This window comes from Hyperolius riggenbachi, chromosome 3, assembly GCF_040937935.1.
Source record: "Hyperolius riggenbachi isolate aHypRig1 chromosome 3, aHypRig1.pri, whole genome shotgun sequence".
Lineage (NCBI taxonomy): Eukaryota > Metazoa > Chordata > Amphibia > Anura > Hyperoliidae > Hyperolius > Hyperolius riggenbachi.
This window is the reverse complement of record NC_090648.1, coordinates 44,817,719-44,838,085: the sequence shown is the minus strand read 5'-3', so window position 1 is coordinate 44,838,085 and position 20,367 is coordinate 44,817,719. Positions and strand designations below refer to the sequence as shown.

Here is a 20,367-nt window from a genome sequence, read left to right as displayed (position 1 = left end):
ACGCTCTCCTGCACACAGATTTTGAGTGAACAGGAAGGAATTTTTGTCAATTGGCTGCACTTGCAGGGGTGATTGCTACGCCCATGCCCTCAGGCTGTGATGGTCACCAAGGGTAGGCAAAGGAAATGGTGTGAACACTGGGGACCCCAAAGTTTTGCTGGGGTGCCCCCAGATTTGTAGTTAAAGGGAACCTAAACTCAGAGGGATATGGATTTTTACTTTTAAACAATACCAGTTGCCTGGCAGCCCTGCTGATCTCTTTGGCTGCAGCAGTGGCTGAATCACACACCTAAAACAAGCATACAGCTAATACAGTCTGCCTTCAGTCAGAGCACCTTATCTGCATGCTTGTTCAGGGGCTGTGGCTGAAAGTATTAGAGACACAGGATCAGCAGGAGAGTCGGGCAATAGGTATTTTAAAAGGAAAAATCCATATCCTTCTCAGTTTAGGTTCCCTTTAAGCCCCTGCATCATTTCATGGGACTCCGCTTCAGAACTCTGCACTTGTGTTCCCAGCTCCACCCACCCGGCATCGTCCTATGACAGCAGCCCTCCATTGTACAATAAGCTTTATATTGTAGGGCAAGGGTACCTGAGGACGCTTCCATTCCACCATTCTGGGGGGGCTCCGGCTGTAGTACAGCGATCCATCAGTCGCTGGAAACGTGGGGTCCTCAAAAAGGCGTTTCTGGCTGCGGCAGTGACTTTTTAGCCGATCGTATTGCTGGTGCTGGTAATGTATAACCATGTTTTTCCAACGCCGACCACCTTTAGTTGTAAAACTTCACACCAACGTTCGTATATCCCCTCCTCTGCCTGCTGAGTTAATATGTAGTTCCTGTTGGCACCATCAGGGGCTCCACTGCTTCTCTGGATGTCAGTGTGTCGCCTAGACAATGGTCAGTATGCTGAGGCTGGTCTGAGAAGTCAGCATGTGTCCATGATTTAGCCAGTATGGAGACTGTCAGTATTCCTCTTGGTATCAGTCGTACAGGTGTCACTGGGTGGGGTAGTCAACAGAACCTGCTGATCCAGTTTTCACATATGCTAGCAACACCCAAAGAAGAAAGAAAGAGACAGTCATTTATCACTGATAGGAGTTACCATGACGATACAATGCCTAGCGAAGGGGAAGTGATGCCCTGGTGTCAGAGGGGGTGATTTCAGGACATACCTCCCTTTTTTTTGGGGGGGGGGGGGGGCAAATATCCATCTCTCTTTTTTCCTTATTTGTCCCTCTTTTAAATCTATGCAGACATTTGTATAAGGCCTCTTTTCTACGGACTGTTGAGATGTGTGCTCAGCAAGCAGTTACCAGGCAGAAGTAAGCCATTATCATGCAGCAACAAGCAGTTACCAGGCAGCAGTGAGCAGTTGAGAGAGTTTGAGAGGCATTTCACTGCCTATCAACAGTTCGTGGAAAGGAGGCCTTTGTGTACAGTTTATTTCTCTGTTTAGTTTATGTGACTCTAGAGTCTGGATTTAGTGCACACCTTCTAAATTGGCGTATCAGATGGGATCAAAATGGTTTGGAAAATGAAAATATGCCCTCTGTGTGTGAACACTTAGTGGACCATGTGGCTAGGAGTATGGCAGGTGCATGGCTGAGGGTGTGACTCAAAGATGTCCTGCTTTCAAAAGGTTGGTTGGTATGGGGGAGAGGGGGGGGGGGATGCCTGGACAGGAGGAGAAGAGAGAGGGGGGGGGGATGCCTGGACAGGAGGAGAAGAGAGAGGGGGGATGCCTGGACAGGAGGAGAAGAGAGAGGGGGATGCCTGGACAGGAGGAGAAGAGAGAGAGGGGGATGCCTGGACAGGAGGAGAAGAGAGAGAGGGGGGGATGCCTGGACAGGAGGAGAAGAGAGAGAGGGGGGATGCCTGGACAGGAGGAGAAGAGAGAGAGGGGGGATGCCTGGACAGGAGGAGAAGAGAGAGGGGGGATGCCTGGACAGGAGGAGAAGAGAGAGGGGGGATGCCTGGACAGGAGGAGAAGAGAGAGGGGGGATGCCTGGACAGGAGGAGAAGAGAGAGAGGGGGGATGCCTGGACAGGAGGAGAAGAGAGAGTGGGGATGCCTGGACAGGAGGAGAAGAGAGAGTGGGGATGCCTGGACAGGAGGAGAAGAGAGAGTGGGGATGCCTGGACAGGAGGAGAAGAGAGAGGGGGGATGCCTGGACAGGAGGAGAAGAGGGAGAGAGGGATGCCTGGACAGGAGGAGGAGAGAGAGAGAGGGATGCCTGGACAGGAGGAGAAGAGAGAGTGGGGATGCCTGGACAGGAGGAGAAGAGAGAGGGGGGATGCCTGGACAGGAGGAGAAGAGAGAGAGAGGGATGCCTGGACAGGAGGAGAAGAGAGAGAGAGGGATGCCTGGACAGGAGGAGAAGAGAGAGAGAGGGATGCCTGGACAGGAGGAGAAGAGAGAGAGAGGGATGCCTGGACAGGAGGAGAAGAGAGAGTGGGGATGCCTGGACAGGAGGAGAAGAGAGAGTGGGGATGCCTGGACAGGAGGAGAAGAGAGAGTGGGGATGCCTGGACAGGAGGAGAAGAGAGAGTGGGGATGCCTGGACAGGAGGAGAAGAGAGAGTGGGGATGCCTGGACAGGAGGAGAAGAGAGAGTGGGGATGCCTGGACAGGAGGAGAAGAGAGAGTGGGGATGCCTGGACAGGAGGAGAAGAGAGAGTGGGGATGCCTGGACAGGAGGAGAAGAGAGAGAGGGGGGATGCCTGGACAGGAGGAGAAGAGAGAGGGGGGATGCCTGGACAGGAGGAGAAGAGAGAGGGGGGATGCCTGGACAGGAGGAGAAGAGAGAGGGGGATGCCTGGACAGGAGGAGAAGAGAGAGTGGGGATGCCTGGACAGGAGGAGAAGAGAGAGGGGGGATGCCTGGACAGGAGGAGAAGAGAGAGGGGGATGCCTGGACAGGAGGAGAAGAGAGAGTGGGGATGCCTGGACAGGAGGAGAAGAGAGAGGGGGAATGCCTGGACAGGAGGAGAAGAGAGAGGGGGGGGGGGTGTACCTGGACAGGAGGAGAAGAGAGAGAGGGGGAAGCCTGGACAGGAGAAGGACTTCAGTAACATCCTACATACCATGGCAGTACTAGCAGGCCTCAAGCAGACCAACTTCAAGAGATCCACAAATAAACAGTCCCAAAAATGGTTTGACAGTGAATGCAAGGCTCTACGTAATTCGCTAAGGGCACCCTCTAACCGAAAACACAGAGACCCCAACAACCGAGACCTAAGGGAAGCCCATGACCACCTACAGAGACAATATAAGGACACCCTCAGGCGGAAAAAACAGAGCCACATCTCCCACAAACTCCAACAGCTGGGGACTCCCTCCAAGACAACTCATTCTGGGAGACCTGGAACCATATCGGTGCAAAGCCTAAAAAAAGCCCTCTTCATATCCAAAATGGCCACATCTGGCTCCACTACTTCAGGAACCTCTACAAAGACATCCCAGAAAATGCCCAAACCCTGGAGCAGAAACAAATAGCCGCAAAACTGAAGGACATGGAGGAGACAATCAAGGACTTTCAAAACCCCCTGGATACACCAATCACGGTGCAGGAAATAAGAGAAAGAACAAAGCTGATAAAATGTAAGAAGGCTAGCGGTACCGATGGCATCCTGCCAGAGATGATCAAATACAGTCCCCCGGACATACATAAGGCACTCGCAAGACTATTCAACCTTATCCTGAGTGCGGGCTCCTTTCCTCAGGCCTGGAGTGAAGGCCTCATAACACCCATCTACAAGAATGGGGACAGATATGATCCAGCAAACTACAGAGGAATCTGTGTCAGCAGTACACTGGGGAAACTGTTTAACAGCATCATCAATAAGAGGATCCTCTCCTTCCTCACACAGCAGGACGTACTCAGCAAAAGCCAAGCCGGGTTCATGCCAAACCACCGCACAACCGACCACATCTACACACTGCACAGCCTCATCAAGACCCATGTTTAGAGCTCACGGGGCAAAATACACGCTTGCTTTGTTGATTTTAAGAAGGCGTTTGACTCAGTGTGGCACCCAGGCCTTTTCCTAAAACTCCTAGAGAGTGGAATAGGAGGTAGAATCTATGATGTCATCAAGAGTTCATATACTGGGACCAATGCAGTGTGAAAGTGGACGGGAAGAGAAGTGCATTCTTCAAGCAGGGTCGAGGAGTCAGGCAGGGCTGCAGTCTGAGCCCAACGCTCTTTAACATATTCATTAACCAACTGGCTGTAGCCCTGGAATCCTCCCCAGCTCCAGGCCTCTTCCTGCATGACCATGAGGTGAAGTTCCTGCTGTATGCAGATGATCTCCTGCTGCTCTCCCCAACAGAAAGGGGCCTACAGGACAGCCTGGCAGTACTGGAGAGTTTCTGCACCACATGGGCACTGCCCATCAACCCAAAGAAGACAAAAGTGATGGTGTTCCAGAGGAAGAATGGAAATAAAACCCCCACCTCCTCATTTATATTAAATGGCTCCCCACTGGTGTCCACTAACAGCTACACCTACCTGGGGCTGGAGATCAACCAATCAGGAAGCTTTAAACCAGCAGTACAGGCCCTGAAAGACAAAGCCTGCAGAACATTTTATGCCATCAGAAGACAGCTTTACCACCTAAAACCACCAGTGAGAGTGTGGGCAAAGATATTCGACAGCATCATCACCCCAATCCTGCTCTATAGCAGTGAGGTATGGGGCCCGGTCACCTACCCTGACCAATCAAAATGGGACTCCAGCCCAACAGAAATCTTCCATCTAGAGTTCTGCAAGTATCTCCTCCAAGTTCATCGAAGCACTTCAAACTCAGCTTGCCGGGCAGAGCTAGGCAGGTTCCCACTATGGCTTACTATGCAGCAGAGGGCACTCTCATACTGGGCGCATATACAGAGCAGCAACCCCAGCACTTACCACCATAAAGCCTCACTGAGCCAGGGGGGCGAGGCCATACCACGCGCTCTCAAGCAAAGCATCAGCAGCTAGCCCAGCCAAGGCCACCAACTCAGGCTGACAAAAGCCCAAATAAAACAGACTATAGAAAGCTGCAAGGACCGATACCTAGAGGAATGGAGAAGTGACATCAAGAATTCCAAGAAACTCGCTGTCTATCAATCACTACAGAGGGAGTACACAATGGCTCCATATCTGGGGAGGCTACATCACCACCAGGCATGGTCGGAATAGCCAATTTCCGATTCCATGGTAATTCCGCATACCGCCACTACCGAAATTCCGCTACCGTTTCATTCCGAGGGAATTCCTGAGCCGTTCCGCAGAATTACGAGATACACGGAATTCCGTCAGAAAATTTTAAAATCTCTCTCTCTCTCTCTCTCTCTCTCTCTCTTCTTCTTCTTCCCCCTCCCCCTCCCCCTCCTCCTACCGGAATCTCGGAATTAATAATTCCGCGGAATTTTCTGACCATGCCTGATCACCACAAAGACAGACAGGTCTTGAGTTTGTACCGTCTGAGTGCCCACAGCCTGGAGATAGAGACAGGGCGGCACAGACAGACATGGAAGCCCCGGGAGGAGAGACTGTGCAGACAATGCGACCAGGAGGTCTTGGAGGATGAGGCCCACTTCCTGCTACACTGCAGCAAATATGCACCTGTGAGGACCGCCCACTTCCAGAGACTCTCCGCCCACATCCAGGATTTTACCTCCACAGATGAGAGGAAACTCTACATCCTACTGGGGGAGGAGGAAACAACCGTGCAAATAGCTGCCCGATATGTCACAGCCTGCCACCAACTGAGAGGAACATGATACCACATGGACTGTATTCCCCCCCCAATACCCCCCTATGGACTGTATATCCCAGTCCCCCATGCTGTCCCTTACATCCTCCACACACCTATGGACTATATACCCCAACCCCCTTTATCCTTCCGTTATTCCCACAATTCCCCCCCCCCCCCCCCCCCCCCGCCCATGTTAATGTTTTGTTTTGCTTTGGCAATGCTAAATGTATTTGGTCCTGCCAATAAAGCTTTTTTGGATTTGGATTTGGAGGAGAAGAGAGAGGGGGATGCCTGGGCAGGAGGAGAAGAGAGGGGGGTGCCTGGACAGGAGGAGAAGAGAGAGGGAGGATGCCTGGACAGGATGAAAAGAGAGAGGGGGGGTGCCTGGACAGGAGGAGAGAGGGGGGATGCCTGGACAGGAGGAGAGAGGGGGGATGCCTGGACAGGAGGAGAGAGGGGGGATGCCTGGACAGGAGGAGAGAGGGGGGATGCCTGGACAGGAGGAGAAGGGGATGCCTGGACAGGAGGAGAAGGGGATGCCTGGACAGGAGGAGAAGGGGATGCCTGGACAGGAGGAGAAGGGGATGCCTGGACAGGAGGAGAAGGGAATGCCTGGACAGGAGGAGAAGGGAATGCCTGGACAGGAGGAGAAGGGAATGCCTGGACAGGAGGAGAAGGGAATGCCTGGACAGGAGGAGAAGAGAGGGGGGGATGCCTGGACAGGAGGAGAAGAGAGAGGGGGATGCCTGGACAGGAGGAGAAGAGAGAGGGGGATGCCTGGACAGGAGGAGAATAGAGAGGGGGATCCCTGGACAGGAGGAGAAGAGAGAGGGGGATGCCTGGACAGGAGGAGAAGAGAGAGGGGGATGCCTGGACAGGAGGAGAAGAGAGGAGGGAGGGGGGTGCCTGGACAGGAGGAGAAGAGAGGAGGGGGGGTGCCTGGACAGGAGGAGAAGAGAGGAGGGGGGGTGCCTGGACAGGAGGAGAAGAGAGAGGGGAGAATGCCTGGACAGGAGGAGAGAGGGATGCCTGGACAGGAGGAGAAGAGAGACCTTGTGCTGCTCTCCCCAACAGAGAAAGGGCTACAGGATAGCCTGGCAGTATTGGAGAGTTTCTGCACCACATGGGCACTACCCATCAACCCAAAGATGACAAAAGTGATGGTATTCCAGAGGAAGAATGGAAATAAAACCCCCACCTCCTCATTTATATTAAATGGCTCCCCACTGGTGTCCACCAACAGCTACACCTACCTGGGGCTGGAGATTAACAAATCAGGAAGCTTTAAACCAGCAGTACAGGCCCTGAAAGAAAAAGCCTGCAGGACATTCTATGCCATCAGAAGACAGCTTTACCACCTAAAACCACCAGTGAGAGTGTGGGCAAAGATATTCGACAGCATCATCACCCCAATCCTGCTCTATAGCAGTGAGGTATGGGGCCCGGTCACCTACCCAGATCAATCCAAATGGGACTCCAGCGCAACAGAAATCTTCCATCTAGAGTTCTGCAAGTATCTCCTCCAAGTCCATCGAAGCACTACGAACTCAGCTTGCCGGGCAGAGCTAGGCAGGTTCCCACTATGGCTTACTATCCAGCAGAGGGCACTCTCATACTGGGCGCATATACAGAGCAGCAACCCCAGCACTTGCCACCATAAAGCCTCACTGAGCCAGGGGGGCGAGGCCATACCACGCGAGGCCATACCACGCGCTCTCAAGCAAAGCATCAGCAGCCAGCCCAACAAAGGCTGACAAAAGCCCAAATAAAACGGACTATAGAAAGCTGCAAGGACCGATACCTAGAGGAATGGAGAAGTGACATCAAGAATTCCAATAAACTCGCTGTCTACCAATCACTACAGAGGGAGTACACAATGGCTCCATATCTGGGGAGGCTACACCACCACAAAGACAGTCAGACCCTGAGCCTGTACCGTCTGAGCTCCCACAGCCTGGAGATAGAGACAGGGCAGCACAGACAGACATGGAAGCCCCGGGAGGAGAGACTGTGCAGACAATGTGACCAGGAGGTCTGGAGGATGAGGGCCACTTCCTGCTACACTGCAGCAAATACGCACCTGTGAGGACCACCCACTTCCAGAGACTCTCCGCCCACATCCAGGATTTTACCTCCACAGATGAGGAGAGGAAACTCTACATCCTACTGGGGGAGGAGGAAACAGCCATGCAAATAGCTGCCCGATATGTCACAGCCTGCCACCGAGAGGAACATGATACCACATGGACTGTATACCCCCAATACCCCCCTATGGACTGTATATCCCAGTCCCCCATGCTGTCCCTTACATCCTCCACACACCTATGGACTATATACCCCAACCCCTATATCCTTCCCTTATTCCCACAATCCCCCTCCCCATGTTAATGTTTTGTTTTGCTTTGGCAATGCTAAATGTATTTGGTCCTGCCAATAAAGCTTTTTTAGGTTTGGAGAGAGGGGGATGCCTGGACAGGAGGAGAAGAGAGGGGGGGGGGGGGGATGCCTGGACCGGAGGAGAAGAGAGAGGGGGGATGCCTGGACAGGAGGAGGAGAAGAGAGAGGGGGGATGCCTGGACAGGAGGAGGAGAAGAGAGAGGGGGGATGCCTGGACAGGAGGAGGAGAAGAGAGAGGGGGGATGCCTGGACAGGAGGAGGAGAAGAGAGAGGGGGGATGCCTGGACAGGAGGAGGAGAAGAGAGAGGGGGGATGCCTGGACAGGAGGAGGAGAGAGAGGGGGGATGCCTGGACAGGAGGAGAAGAGAGGGGGGATGCCTGGACAGGAGGAGAAGAGAGGGGGGATGCCTGGACAGGAGGAGAAGAGAGAGGGGAGGTGCCTGGACAGGAGGAGAAGAGAGAGGGGGGAATGCCTGGACAGGAGGAGAAGAGAGAGGGGAGAATGCCTGGACAGGAGGAGAAGAGAGAGGGGAGAATGCCTGGACAGGAGGAGAAGAGAGAGGGGAGGTGCCTGGACAGGAGGAGAAGAGAGAGGGGGGAATGCCTGGACAGGAGGAGAAGAGAGAGGGGGGAATGCCTGGACAGGAGGAGAAGAGAGAGGGGGGAATGCCTGGACAGGAGGAGAAGAGAGAGGGGAGAATGCCTGGACAGGAGGAGAAGAGAGAGGGGAGAATGCCTGGACAGGAGGAGAAGAGAGAGGGGAGAATGCCTGGACAGGAGGAGAAGAGAGAGGGGGGAATGCCTGGACAGGAGGAGGAGAGAGAGGGGGGAATGCCTGGACAGGAGGAGAAGAGAGAGGGGAGAATGCCTGGACAGGAGGAGAAGAGAGAGGGGAGAATGCCTGGACAGGAGGAGAAGAGAGAGGGGAGAATGCCTGGACAGGAGGAGAAGAGAGAGGGGAGAATGCCTGGACAGGAGGAGAAGAGAGAGGGGAGAATGCCTGGACAGGAGGAGAAGAGAGAGTAGAGAATGCCTGGACACTGGACAGGAGGAGAACAGAGAGGAGAGAATGCCTGGACAGGAGGAGAGAGGGATGCCTGGACAGGAGGAGAAGAGAGAGGGGATGCCTGGACAGGAGGAGAGAGGGATGCCTGGACAGGAGGAGAGAGGGATGCCTGGACAGGAGGAGAAGAGAGAGGGGGATGTCTGGACAGGAGGAGAGAGGGATGCCTGGACAGGAGGAGAAGAGAGAGGGGGATGCCAGGACAGGAGGAGAGAGGGATGCCAAGACAGGAGGGGAGGAAGGACAAGATGCCAGGAGAGGGGGGATGCCGGGGGAAGGGAAGAGGAGAGAGGGGAGGGGTGGCACATGGACGGGGGGGGGGGGGGGGGATGCCATGGCCGGGGAATGTCTGGACAAGGCAGATGGGGGGGGGATGCCAGGACAGGGGGATAGGAGAGGGGGGATGCCAGGACATGATAAAGGAAGGAGATGCCATGACAGGGGGGGGGGGCGAGCAGAGGGGGATGCCAGGACAGGGGATAGGAGGGGGGGAGGGGCTGCTAGGACAAGGGGAAGGAGAGTGGTAAGAGAATAGCAGAATGTATGATGATGGAAAAAGGAAATGTGAATACAGAAGACACACTAACATGAGGAAGCAGCGGGTGGCCCGGGAGGCTGAGGACTCCGCTCTGGACATGGCAGGGAATAGTGAGGCAATGTAGAGTACTTCCTGGGTGGAGGCAGGAATAGGTAAACTTCCATCACAGACATGAGCAAAGGTCACAGGACACACAACTGAGATAAGGTACACAACGCCATAGTAACAGTGATCACACATGTCTATTAACCCTTCCAAATTCAAGTGTTGCTCTATAATATAAAGAATAAGTAAATATTTAAAAAAAAAAAAAAAAAAAAAAGCTGCTAAAAATATAAAAAAAACTTTAGGAACTGAGTGGCTTTCCTAAAAGCACAACTTGAAGCAAGAGGGATATGGAGGCTGCCATATTTACTTACTTTTAAGGCTGCTTACACACTAAGACGTTACAGGCGCACGTTAGTGCGCCTGTAACGCTCCCCCAACGCACAGCAATGTAACACAAGTGGGCTGTTCACACAGCCCACGTTGCGTTACATGTAACGCTGCACGTTCTGCCGAAAGTGCAGCATGCTACGGCGGTAGAGCGGCTATAGCCGCGTTAGACTGTTTGCACATGCTCAGTGGGGGGGGCGGAGAGGAGGCAGGGAGAGCCAGCTACAGTAGCCGCGCACATGGCTACTTAATATTCACTGCACTGGCGGCCGCTGATTGGCCGGCGGGACCACGTGATGCGGAGTGTCTCGCTCCGCATCACGTGGTCCCGCCGGCCAATCAGCGCCACTCTGGGAGACCTTATACGGATAGAGCTGCCTAACGCGGCTCACTCTACCGTCCTCTCCCGCACCACCATATGTTGCATTAGGTGCACGTAGAGATGAGCGTAATGACTTAATTACGATTTTGCGAAATTTCGCGTAATTAGTGTAATTACGATTATGGCCGTAAGTACATAATCGTAATGAAGAAGGATTTCGCGAAATTCCGCGTAAGCGTAATTTTCGCTTAATTTTCGCATTACAGTGAGTATCGCGAAATTACGTTTGCCTTGCATGCAACCGTTTGTAAGCGTAGTTACATAACGTAATTTCGCGATAGTTCATATTACTGTAATCGTTAATTTTCGCGTCGTTTTCGCGTTACGGAATGCTATTTCGCATATAAGATTCGCCATGTAGTGATATTTTGCATCGAAATTCGCCATGCAGACGAAAATGCCTTTGGCGAAAATTCGCGAGCAACCCTGCTAACAAGTAATTACGAAATTCGCGAAATTATGAAGAAATGCGAAATTACGTTATGGTTTAACGCGAAATTACGTTATGGTTTAACGCGAAATTACGTTATGAATGAAACGCGAAATTACGCGTTGAAAATTACGCTTACGGTATTTTCAATTACGATTTTAATGGCAATTACGCTACCATAATTTCGCATCGTAATAGCAAATTTCGCATGTGTAATTATAGTAACGCGAAATTTCGAAAATTTCGGCTCAACACTAGGTGCACGTTATGCGACCTTAACGTAGCACCTAACGCAACGTCTTGGTGTGCAAGTAGCCTAAAAGATTAGGTGCACAGTGAGATATTGCAAAATTACAACACAACAAAAAGTCGCAATGCACATTAACGCCACATAAGTAGGTACAGTGAAGCATACAGGCAATGAAAAGTATGCTTCCCTGCATCTGTTAACATCTGCATTGAGGTACCGCACTGCAGTAGTGCGTTGGTGAGGATAATGATGATGTTATCCATTCAGTCGTATCCAAGTCTATGGGTTATCTCTCTCCATGCTGTCCAATCTTGTACCATTTCCGCCAGTTGCCTTAAGCTCAATCCTGTGTCAGCTTTGATGGTGTCAAGCCAACGCGTTCTCTGGCGGCCTTGTCGCCTTTTGCCACTGACCAGTCCTAGCATTAGGTCTTTCTTTAAAAGTGAAAAAAAAAATTATGGTATAATGAATTGGTTGTGTAGTACGGATAATTACTAGGATTAGTAGCAAAGAATATTCTCATTTTTATTTTCAGTTATATAGTGTTTTTATAACATTACATCAGTCTCTAATATTTGCAGTTTACACACTACTCAGCATTCTAAATGATTTTACAGAGCAGCCTACTGAACTTTTGAACCCCTTCTCTGCAGAGAAAAAGAAGATTAAATGACTGACAGTTGAGATAACAAGCTTCAGAAGACAGAGCTCTCTGCAACCTTGAAAGTTGTGGAGCTAATGGCTCTTTTGCATAGATTACAACTGGAGTTTCTTAATTCTTCCTGTACTAGAAACAATATTAGACTTATGTCTCTGCTCCTAATGTTTTATTTCTTAGCTGTACTACACATACAAATCTTATATTTATTTTTTTTAGCTTCAGTATCTCTTTAAGGAATTTGATTGCATCACGTGGCCAAAATATTTAAGTCTGAGTCTGGTGATCTTGCCTTCCAGTGACATGTCTGGTCTTATACGTTGCAATACTTCCTTGTTCGTCATCCTTGCTGTCCATGGAAGGCGAAGCAACGGTCACCAGCACCACAACTCAAAGGAGTCTATCTTTCTTCTATCTGCTTTTCTTAGGGTCCAACTTTTGCAGCCATACGTGGTTATGGGGAAAACAATGGCATGAACCAGTCTACATTTTGTCGTAATGCTAATATCTTTGCTTTTCCATACTTGGTTCATGCTTACCATCGCATTTCTGCTGAGGGTTATCCAACGTTTTATTTCATGACTACAATCACCATTGCGATCAATCTGAGAACCGAGGAAGGAGAGTTCCTGCACACACTGCAGCAGTGCGTTACCATAGCGCAATGTTTACAATGCGACGCTAACATCACACCGTGAACGACGCATAGCCTTAACATTACAGTGCGGTAGATAGCATTATACCATCCCACTGTGAACCTAGCCTGGCTTACACAAAACCAGTTGTCTGGCAGCCCTGCTGATCTATTTGGCTGCAGTAATGTCTAAATAAATGTCAGATCTGACAGTAATGTCAGAAACAGTCACCTGATCTGCTGCATGCTTGTTCAGGGTCTATGGCTAATGGTATTAGAGGCAGAGGATCAGCAGGATAGCCAGGCAACTGGTATTGTTTAATGGACAACTGAAGCGAGAGAGATATGGAGGCTGCCATATGTATTTCCTTTTAAGCAATACCAGTTGCCTGGCACCCCTGCTGATCCTCTGCCTCTAATACCATTAGCCATAGACCCTGAACAAGCATGCAGCAGATCAGGTGTATCTGACGTTATTGTCTGATCTGTCAAGCTAAGCTTCATGCTTGTTTCTGGTGTTATTCAAACACTACTGCAGCCAAATAGATCAACAGGACTTCCAGGCAACTGGTATTGTTTTAAAGGAAATAAATATGGCAGCTTTCATATTCTTCTCACTTCAGTTGTCCTTTAACGGCGACAACGATTGTCAATGAGAAATTGCCTGTAATAAAGTAGTGCACAAAAAAGAAAAAAAAATCGAAGACTGTTCCTGAAATTATGAGAGGCCCACAGAAATACATTGGGCTCTATTCTCAATGAGTTACCGCATGAGTTAAATTAGGTAGTGATAAACACCGACCAAAATATCTCCATTTTCAAATACACCATTTTTTTTCTCCCTAAATTACCTCATGCGGTAAAAGTGTGGTAATTACCTTAAAATTTATCTCCAATTTGAGATTCTCAATTGAAAAGTTGGTGTTAAGGATTTTTTTTATCACCTACAAATGGTAGGTGATAATTATCACTTCTCTGCTTTTGGCCTTCAGGATGGAGCCTATTGAGCTTTGTTTGCTCGAGTTTATGTCAATTTTACATAGAAGGCAGAGAAGACGAGTGTGTCTAATCTGAAGGTGCACTTTCAGACCTCGTACAGTCTTTTAGATGATTTAATAGATGCTGAGGAGGAAATTCCTCTCTGCTCTAAAAGATAAGTAACAGCATAATAACCTTTAAAGAAAAACATTTCTTTGTTACAGCTGATAAAAATCCAGCAAAAAAATCTCCAGTGTATGTACTTCCTGCTTTCATGGAAGCAGACATAGTGTTAACACCCTGTGTTTACACATTAGCTGCTCTGCTGAGGCAGCCAGCTGGCACAGCTGAGAGCTAAAATTACAGTTGTGATTATTCACAGATGAGGGGGAATTAGACAGGCTAAATTATATACATACAGGGTGCATTTCTATATGTTTTACTTCTGTCCTGAGGTGAGGTCCCACTTTAAATGTGACAGACTTTCCTGGGTCATCTCTGTGTAATGAGTGGCAAGTATATGGGCTGCCCTACAGTGGTCAAATAAAGCTTTATTTCCATACATATTACTGACAGTTTTATCACCTGTTTTTCCAAACATTTATCACACTTGGTACATTTTTAGTGAATACTCACTATTTTCACTATTTTTAGTGAATTATCACTGGAGGTAATTTTTCACCCAAAAAAAGAGTTACCGCACATGGTTTTGTGAATAGAGCCCAATGTATGCAATTTAGCCAAGTCTGACCTCTGCCTCAGATAGACAGATAATCCTCAGGTGAAACAATCTTGTTATTTTTTTCTACTTTTTAGCTGAATTTTAGAACCTTATGCTGGGCATACATGAGTCGACCCAGTGGCTTGATTAGCCGCCGGATCAACTCCCGCCACCGTCCGGATCGATTCGGATAATTTCCGACAGGTCATAAGACCTGTCGGAAATTATCAATCGAGCCATCAGCGGCTCGATTGATAAGGAATAATCGCGCCATGTATGCCCAGCATAAGGCCTCTTTTCTACAGTATGGTTGAGATGTGTGCTCAGCAGGCAGTTACCAGGCAGCAGTGAGAAGTTGTGAGAGTTTGAGAGACATTTCATTGCCTGTCAACAGTCTATGAAAACGAGGCCTCAAATATTTACCAGAGGGCACCTGCCATGTGCTCCAGGGATTCTGGGACAGGAAGTCAGCTGTGTGCAGGGATAAGTCTTCCTCAGGTAAGGCATGAAGTTTTATACTTCAGCTTAGAAATGTCTGATTGTCTTGTGCTGTAACTAACTATATACCTGACATGTCATTGGAGCAGGCCGGATAGTAACATACAAGCTTGATTCACATGTAGTAAGAGTACACGGCAGGAGGCCACTGTCACACCCTGATTCTTAGAAATGAAATGCTGGTTTCATAATGACTGCAGGCATTAATTACTTTACAAACAAAACATGTGGGAAATGGGAAAAATTCGATAAAGTTATTGCTGATTTCCTTTTAAATGCTGCTTCAGATAAATGATGAGCAGAAAATAAGACTAGAAGCAAATTCTGGTTCATCAGGAGTAGAAATCCTCAGGGTCCAAACAGGAGATGATTAATGAATCAGCTGCTGTCTGCCATTTGATTGGTCAATACCAGGGAATGTCAATGATATGCAGACAATTCCAACTTAATGCAAATAAGGCTCCTTTTCCACGGACTGTTGATAGGCAGTGAAATGCCTCTGAAGCTCTCAAAACTGCTCACTGCTGCATGGTAACTGCTTGTTGCTGCCTGTAACTGCTTGCTGAGCACACAGTTCAGCAGTCTGTGAAAAAGAGGCCTAATTTTGTTGATCCTACTTATAATTAGGCCTGGAACCCACTTAAAGTCGCAAATCGCTATCGTAATTGCTAGTGTTTTTAATTAGCGTTTTGTAAGCAATTTCATGTGCGTTTTCTGGTGATTTTGGTTGCGATTTTAAAAGTGTAAGCTTTTTGCCAGCGATTGTGATAGCAATTTGCGATTAGCGATTTTAATTCTGATTGGTTGTTTCAAATTATTATTTAATTTTTTGTTTCTTTTCCGTTAGCCGGGCGCATCCTCTAGGTGGCGATAAAACTCCAGCAGAGTTGCATCTTTCCCTACTATCCATGGCGGCCTGGAGGGGGAATAGTAATTATCGCGGTACTATTCCGTTAGCCGGGCTCAACCACTAGGTGGCGTTAATTACTATTCCCCCTCCAGGCCGCCATGGATAGTAGGGAAAGATGTAATTCTGGTGGAGTTTTATCGCCACCTAGTGGATGCACCCGGCTAACGGAAAAGAACCTTATCGCCACCTAGAGGTTACACCCGGCTAATGGAAAAGTACCCATTTTTTTTTAAAACAGTTTGCAGTCATTTAAAGAGACTCCGTAACAAAAATTGCATCCTGTTTTTTATCATCCTACAAGTTCCAAAAGCTATTCTAATGTGTTCTGGCTTACTGCAACACTTTCAGCTATCACAGTCTCTGTAATAAATCAATGTATCTTTCCCCTGTCAGACTTGTCAGCCTGTGTCTGGAAGGCTGCCAAGTTCTTCAGTGTTGTGGTTCTGTGATGAATCTCCCCCCTCCAGGCCCCTCTCTGCACACTGCCTGTGTGTTATTTAGATTATGGCAGATTCTCTCTTCTCTCTTATCTTTTACAAGCTGGATAAATCATCCTCTGAGCTGGCTGGGCTTTCACATACTGAGGATTACAGACAAGGGCAGAGCTGTTTGCAGGAAGAAAAGAGCAGCCTGAAACTTCAGTGCATGAGAGCAGAAGGGGGAAAGAAACACACAAATGATCTCTTGAGATACAAAAGGAAGGCTGTATACAGCCTGATTGTGTATGGATGTATTTTCTATGTGTGGACATACTGTACATCAACCTACTTCCTGTTTTGGTGGCCATTTTGTTTGTTTATAAACAAACTTTTAAAAACTGTTTTTAACCACTTTTAATGCGGCGGGGAGCGGCAAAATTGTGACAGAGGGTAATATGAGATGTCCCCTAACGCACTGGTATGTTTACTTTTGTGCGATTTTAACAATACAGATTCTCTTTAAATCGCACACAAATCGTTGTGTAAAGATACATGAGCGATTTGCCTGCGCTTCAATACTTTACATTGAAGCTCAAATGCTCACAAAATGCTGCATGTCCTGCAATTGCGGTTTTGCTAATCGCAATCGCTACTGTGGAATTTGTTATATTTATTTACATTGGCAGAGAGTTTAGGGAAATCGCTAGCGATTTAAAGCGCTCCCTAAACTTGAGGCGATCCAGTGGGAGACCTCAAAAAGGAAATTCTGCTAACGTGATTGGCTGGACAGCACCCTCTAAAACTTGTAGATTTCAGATAGGTTGTAGTAATACTGTAACTACACCCACACTACTCCAAGCACTGTAATAACAGCGCAGGAGATCTGAGCGCAGCCAGCGCCACCATAGACCTCAATAGGAATTATGGCTATAGCGGCGCTACGTTACTTTTGGTACTTTTCCATTAGCCGGGTGCATCCACTAGGTGGCGATAAAACTCCACCAGAATTCCATCTTTCCCTACGATCCATGGCAGCCTGGAGGGGGAATAGTAATTAACGCCACCTAGTGGATGCACCCGCTAACGGAAAAGTACCTTACTTTTAAAGCACTGTAATTCGTCCTCCAGCAGTAGCTGGAAGCCGAATTACATAGTTACATAGTTATTTTGGTTGAAAAAAGACATATACGTCCATCGAGTTCAACCAGTACAAAGTACAACTCCAGCCCGTCCCCCACATACCCCTGTTGATCCAGAGGAAGGCGAAAAAACCCCCACAAGGCATGGTCCAATTAGCCCCAAAAGGGAAAATTCCTTCCTGACTCCAGATGGCAATCAGATAAAATCCCTGGATCAACATCATTAGGCATTACCTAGTAATTGTAGCCATGGATGTCTTGTAACGCAAGGAAAGCATCTAAGCCCCCTTTAAATGCAGGTATAGAGTTTGCCATAACGACTTCCTGTGGCAATGCATTCCACATCTTAATCACTTTTACTGTAAGCGCTGGAACCCACAAGAGCGTTTTTTTGAGCATTTTGGCAGCGCTGCGATACGCTAGCGTTTTGCCAAAACGCTCAGCTGATGTTAATGGATGGGGCAACTTCCACAGGAGCGTTTGCGTTTCCCAGAAACGCAAACGCAGGACCTGCAGCATTTTGGGAGCGTTAGCGCTTCAATGTAAAGTATTGAAACGCTAGCAGAAACGCTCAGCAAAACCTAAAGTGAGCGGTTGTGCTAGCGTTTTGCGGTTCAGCACACTGTAACAAAATTAAAAATAATTCACAGGACCAATCAGGATAAAAACGCGAAACGCAAAACGCTACACAACCGCTGAGGAAAAAAATACACTGTTGTAAAACGCGACCGAAAACTCGCATGAATCCGCTTGCAAACCGCTCATGCAAAACGCTAGCGGTTGCGTTTGCGGATTTCAGTGGGTTCCAGGCCTAAAGAACCCTTTCCTAAATAAATGGCTAAAACGTTTTTCCTCCATGCGCAGATCATGTCCTCTAGTCCTTTGAGAAGGCCTAGGGACAAAAAGCTCATCCGCCAAGCTATTATATTGCCCTCTGATGTATTTATACATGTTAATTAGATCTCCTCTAAGGCGTCTTTTCTCTAGACTAAATAAACCCAGTTTATCTAACCTTTCTTGGTAAGTGAGACCTTCCATCCCACGTATCAATTTTGTTGCTCGTCTCTGCACCTGCTCTAAAACTGCAATATCTTTTTTGTAATGTGGTGCCCAGAATTGAATTCCATATTCCAGATGTGGCCTTACTAGAGAGTTAAACAGGGCAATATTATGCTAGCATCTCGAGTTTTTATTTCCCTTTTAATGCATTCCAAAATGTTGTTCGCTTTAGCTGCAGCGGCTTGGCATTGAGTACGATTATTTAACTTGTTGTCGATGAGTACTCCTAAGTCCTTCTCCAAGTTTGATGTTCCCAACTGTATCCCATTTATTTTGTATGGTGCTAGATCATTGGTACGACCAAAATGCATGACTTTACACTTATCAACATTGAATTTCATCTGCCATGTATGTGCCCATATCCTATCCAGATCCTGTTGCAATATGACACTATCTTCCTGAGAGTTGATGATTCTGCACAATTTTGTATCATCTGCAAAAATAGCAACATTGCTCACTACTGCATCTACTAAGTCATTAATAAATAAATCATTTCTCACCATCCACGTGGACCTGGAGGGGGAATAGTAATTAACACCGCCAGGACTTATGCAGCAGCAGGATAAGCCGTATATCAGCTGTATCCTGCGCCCAAGTCTCCCGGCAGCGATTTTATATGTATCGCTGCTGGGAACTTGGCTTCAGGCTGTAGAGCAGGCTTTCTCGACTAGGGTTCCTTGAGTACTCTGCAGGGGTTCCTTGGCATTTTCCCTCATCGTGGGGGAAGTATAATAGAGAACACTATAATAGGTGGTACTGTAACAAGAAGCACTAAATAGGGGCTTAGGAGGCAGTATAATGAGTGGCAGTGTAATGGGGTAGTGAAATAAACAGCCACACATACTTTTAAAGACCACGCCTCCTGCAAAATAAATGCAGGAGTTCCTCGAGATCAAAAAATTGTTTGCAGGTGTTCCCTGATGTCCCAAAGTTATTTGCAGGGTTCCTCCAGGGTAGAAAGGTTGAGAAAGGCTGCTGTAGAGGGTGCTGATTGGAGAAGCGTTTCCTATGAGATTTCCCACTGGGTCTCCTCTAGGGATGGTTAATGATATGCAAATACTTCTGAGTTTATGCAAATTTATGTAAAGTGTATGCAAATATATGCAGCTTGTAATTGGACCAATCAATTTAAACCTTGGTGGGACTTGATTGGTCCAATTTCAAGCTGCCTATATTTGCATAAAAATGTACATACATTTGTATAAACTCAAAAGTATTTGCATCTCTTTGATCATCCCTAGTCCCCTCCATCGCCAGTGGAATTTGCATGGACTGATGAAGGGTCCACACCTCGTTTATTTCACATACGTTTTTCCTCAATGCAAAAAAAAAAAAAAAATCACACCTAGTACAATCCTATGGGCCTGCCCGCAATTTGTAAAAACATCGATTTCTGCATTGCGATTTGTACATACCACGTGCAATTCACACTCAATGGCAATACTTCTGTACTGCATTTTTTTGTGTTTTTTGCATGTGGTTTTATGTAAATTATGGCTAATGATGTTTTTCCTGTATTCTGTCTTTTAACTGTGGATGAAAAAAAGCACACATATCTCTACAACACAGAAAAAAACACCAATGATGTCACAGATGTATATAAAATGTAAATATAAAAGCAAATGTAATGCATTAAAAAAAAAATATATACACATCTTTACAAAAGGCTGAGGCAAGGTACACACCTGAGATAAGTCTTTGGAAAAGGAAAAAGGGTACTTATCCGTTAGCCGGGCGCATCCGGCAGGTGGCGCTGTTGTAGCGAATTTCGATGCGCAGTTGTATCTAATTCCATTCATAGTTACTATGGTAACAGGTGGCCGCAGGTGGCGCTAATTACATTGTTGATACGCAACGTAACGATACAGTGTGTTAATGGCAACGAATATACATTGTATTTGAAGTGCCGGAATTAAAATGAAGGCGGCGGCAATGTAACACATGAAGCCGCCGCCTTCGTCTGTTCTTCTTCTTCTCCCCCTTTGCCCTCTCGCTTCTATACAACACTGCCAGCTGGGGGGGGGGGGGGACACGCGTGTCCCCCCACAGTCGTTCGTCGCAAGGAAACAAGCAGGCTTCCCTGCCGCGACGAACGACTCTGGGGGGACACGCATG

At 47.9% G+C, this 20,367-nt stretch overlaps 1 protein-coding gene across 1 annotated transcript in view; it reads right to left on the bottom strand.

Moving 5' to 3' along the window:
- LOC137562582 (calpain-5-like) overlaps nt 1-9,842 on the bottom strand; it is a 41,623-nt gene extending 31,781 nt beyond the window's left edge. Inside the window, exons 1-2 of the mRNA XM_068274069.1 lie at nt 9,789-9,842; nt 593-1,047 (exon numbers count right to left, since the gene is read on the bottom strand). Of these exons, the coding sequence (XP_068130170.1) occupies nt 593-748 (156 nt within the window). The 5' untranslated portion in view covers nt 749-1,047; nt 9,789-9,842. The remainder of the gene's footprint in view (nt 1-592; nt 1,048-9,788) is intronic.
- Between the last annotated feature and the right edge of the window lie 10,525 nt (nt 9,843-20,367).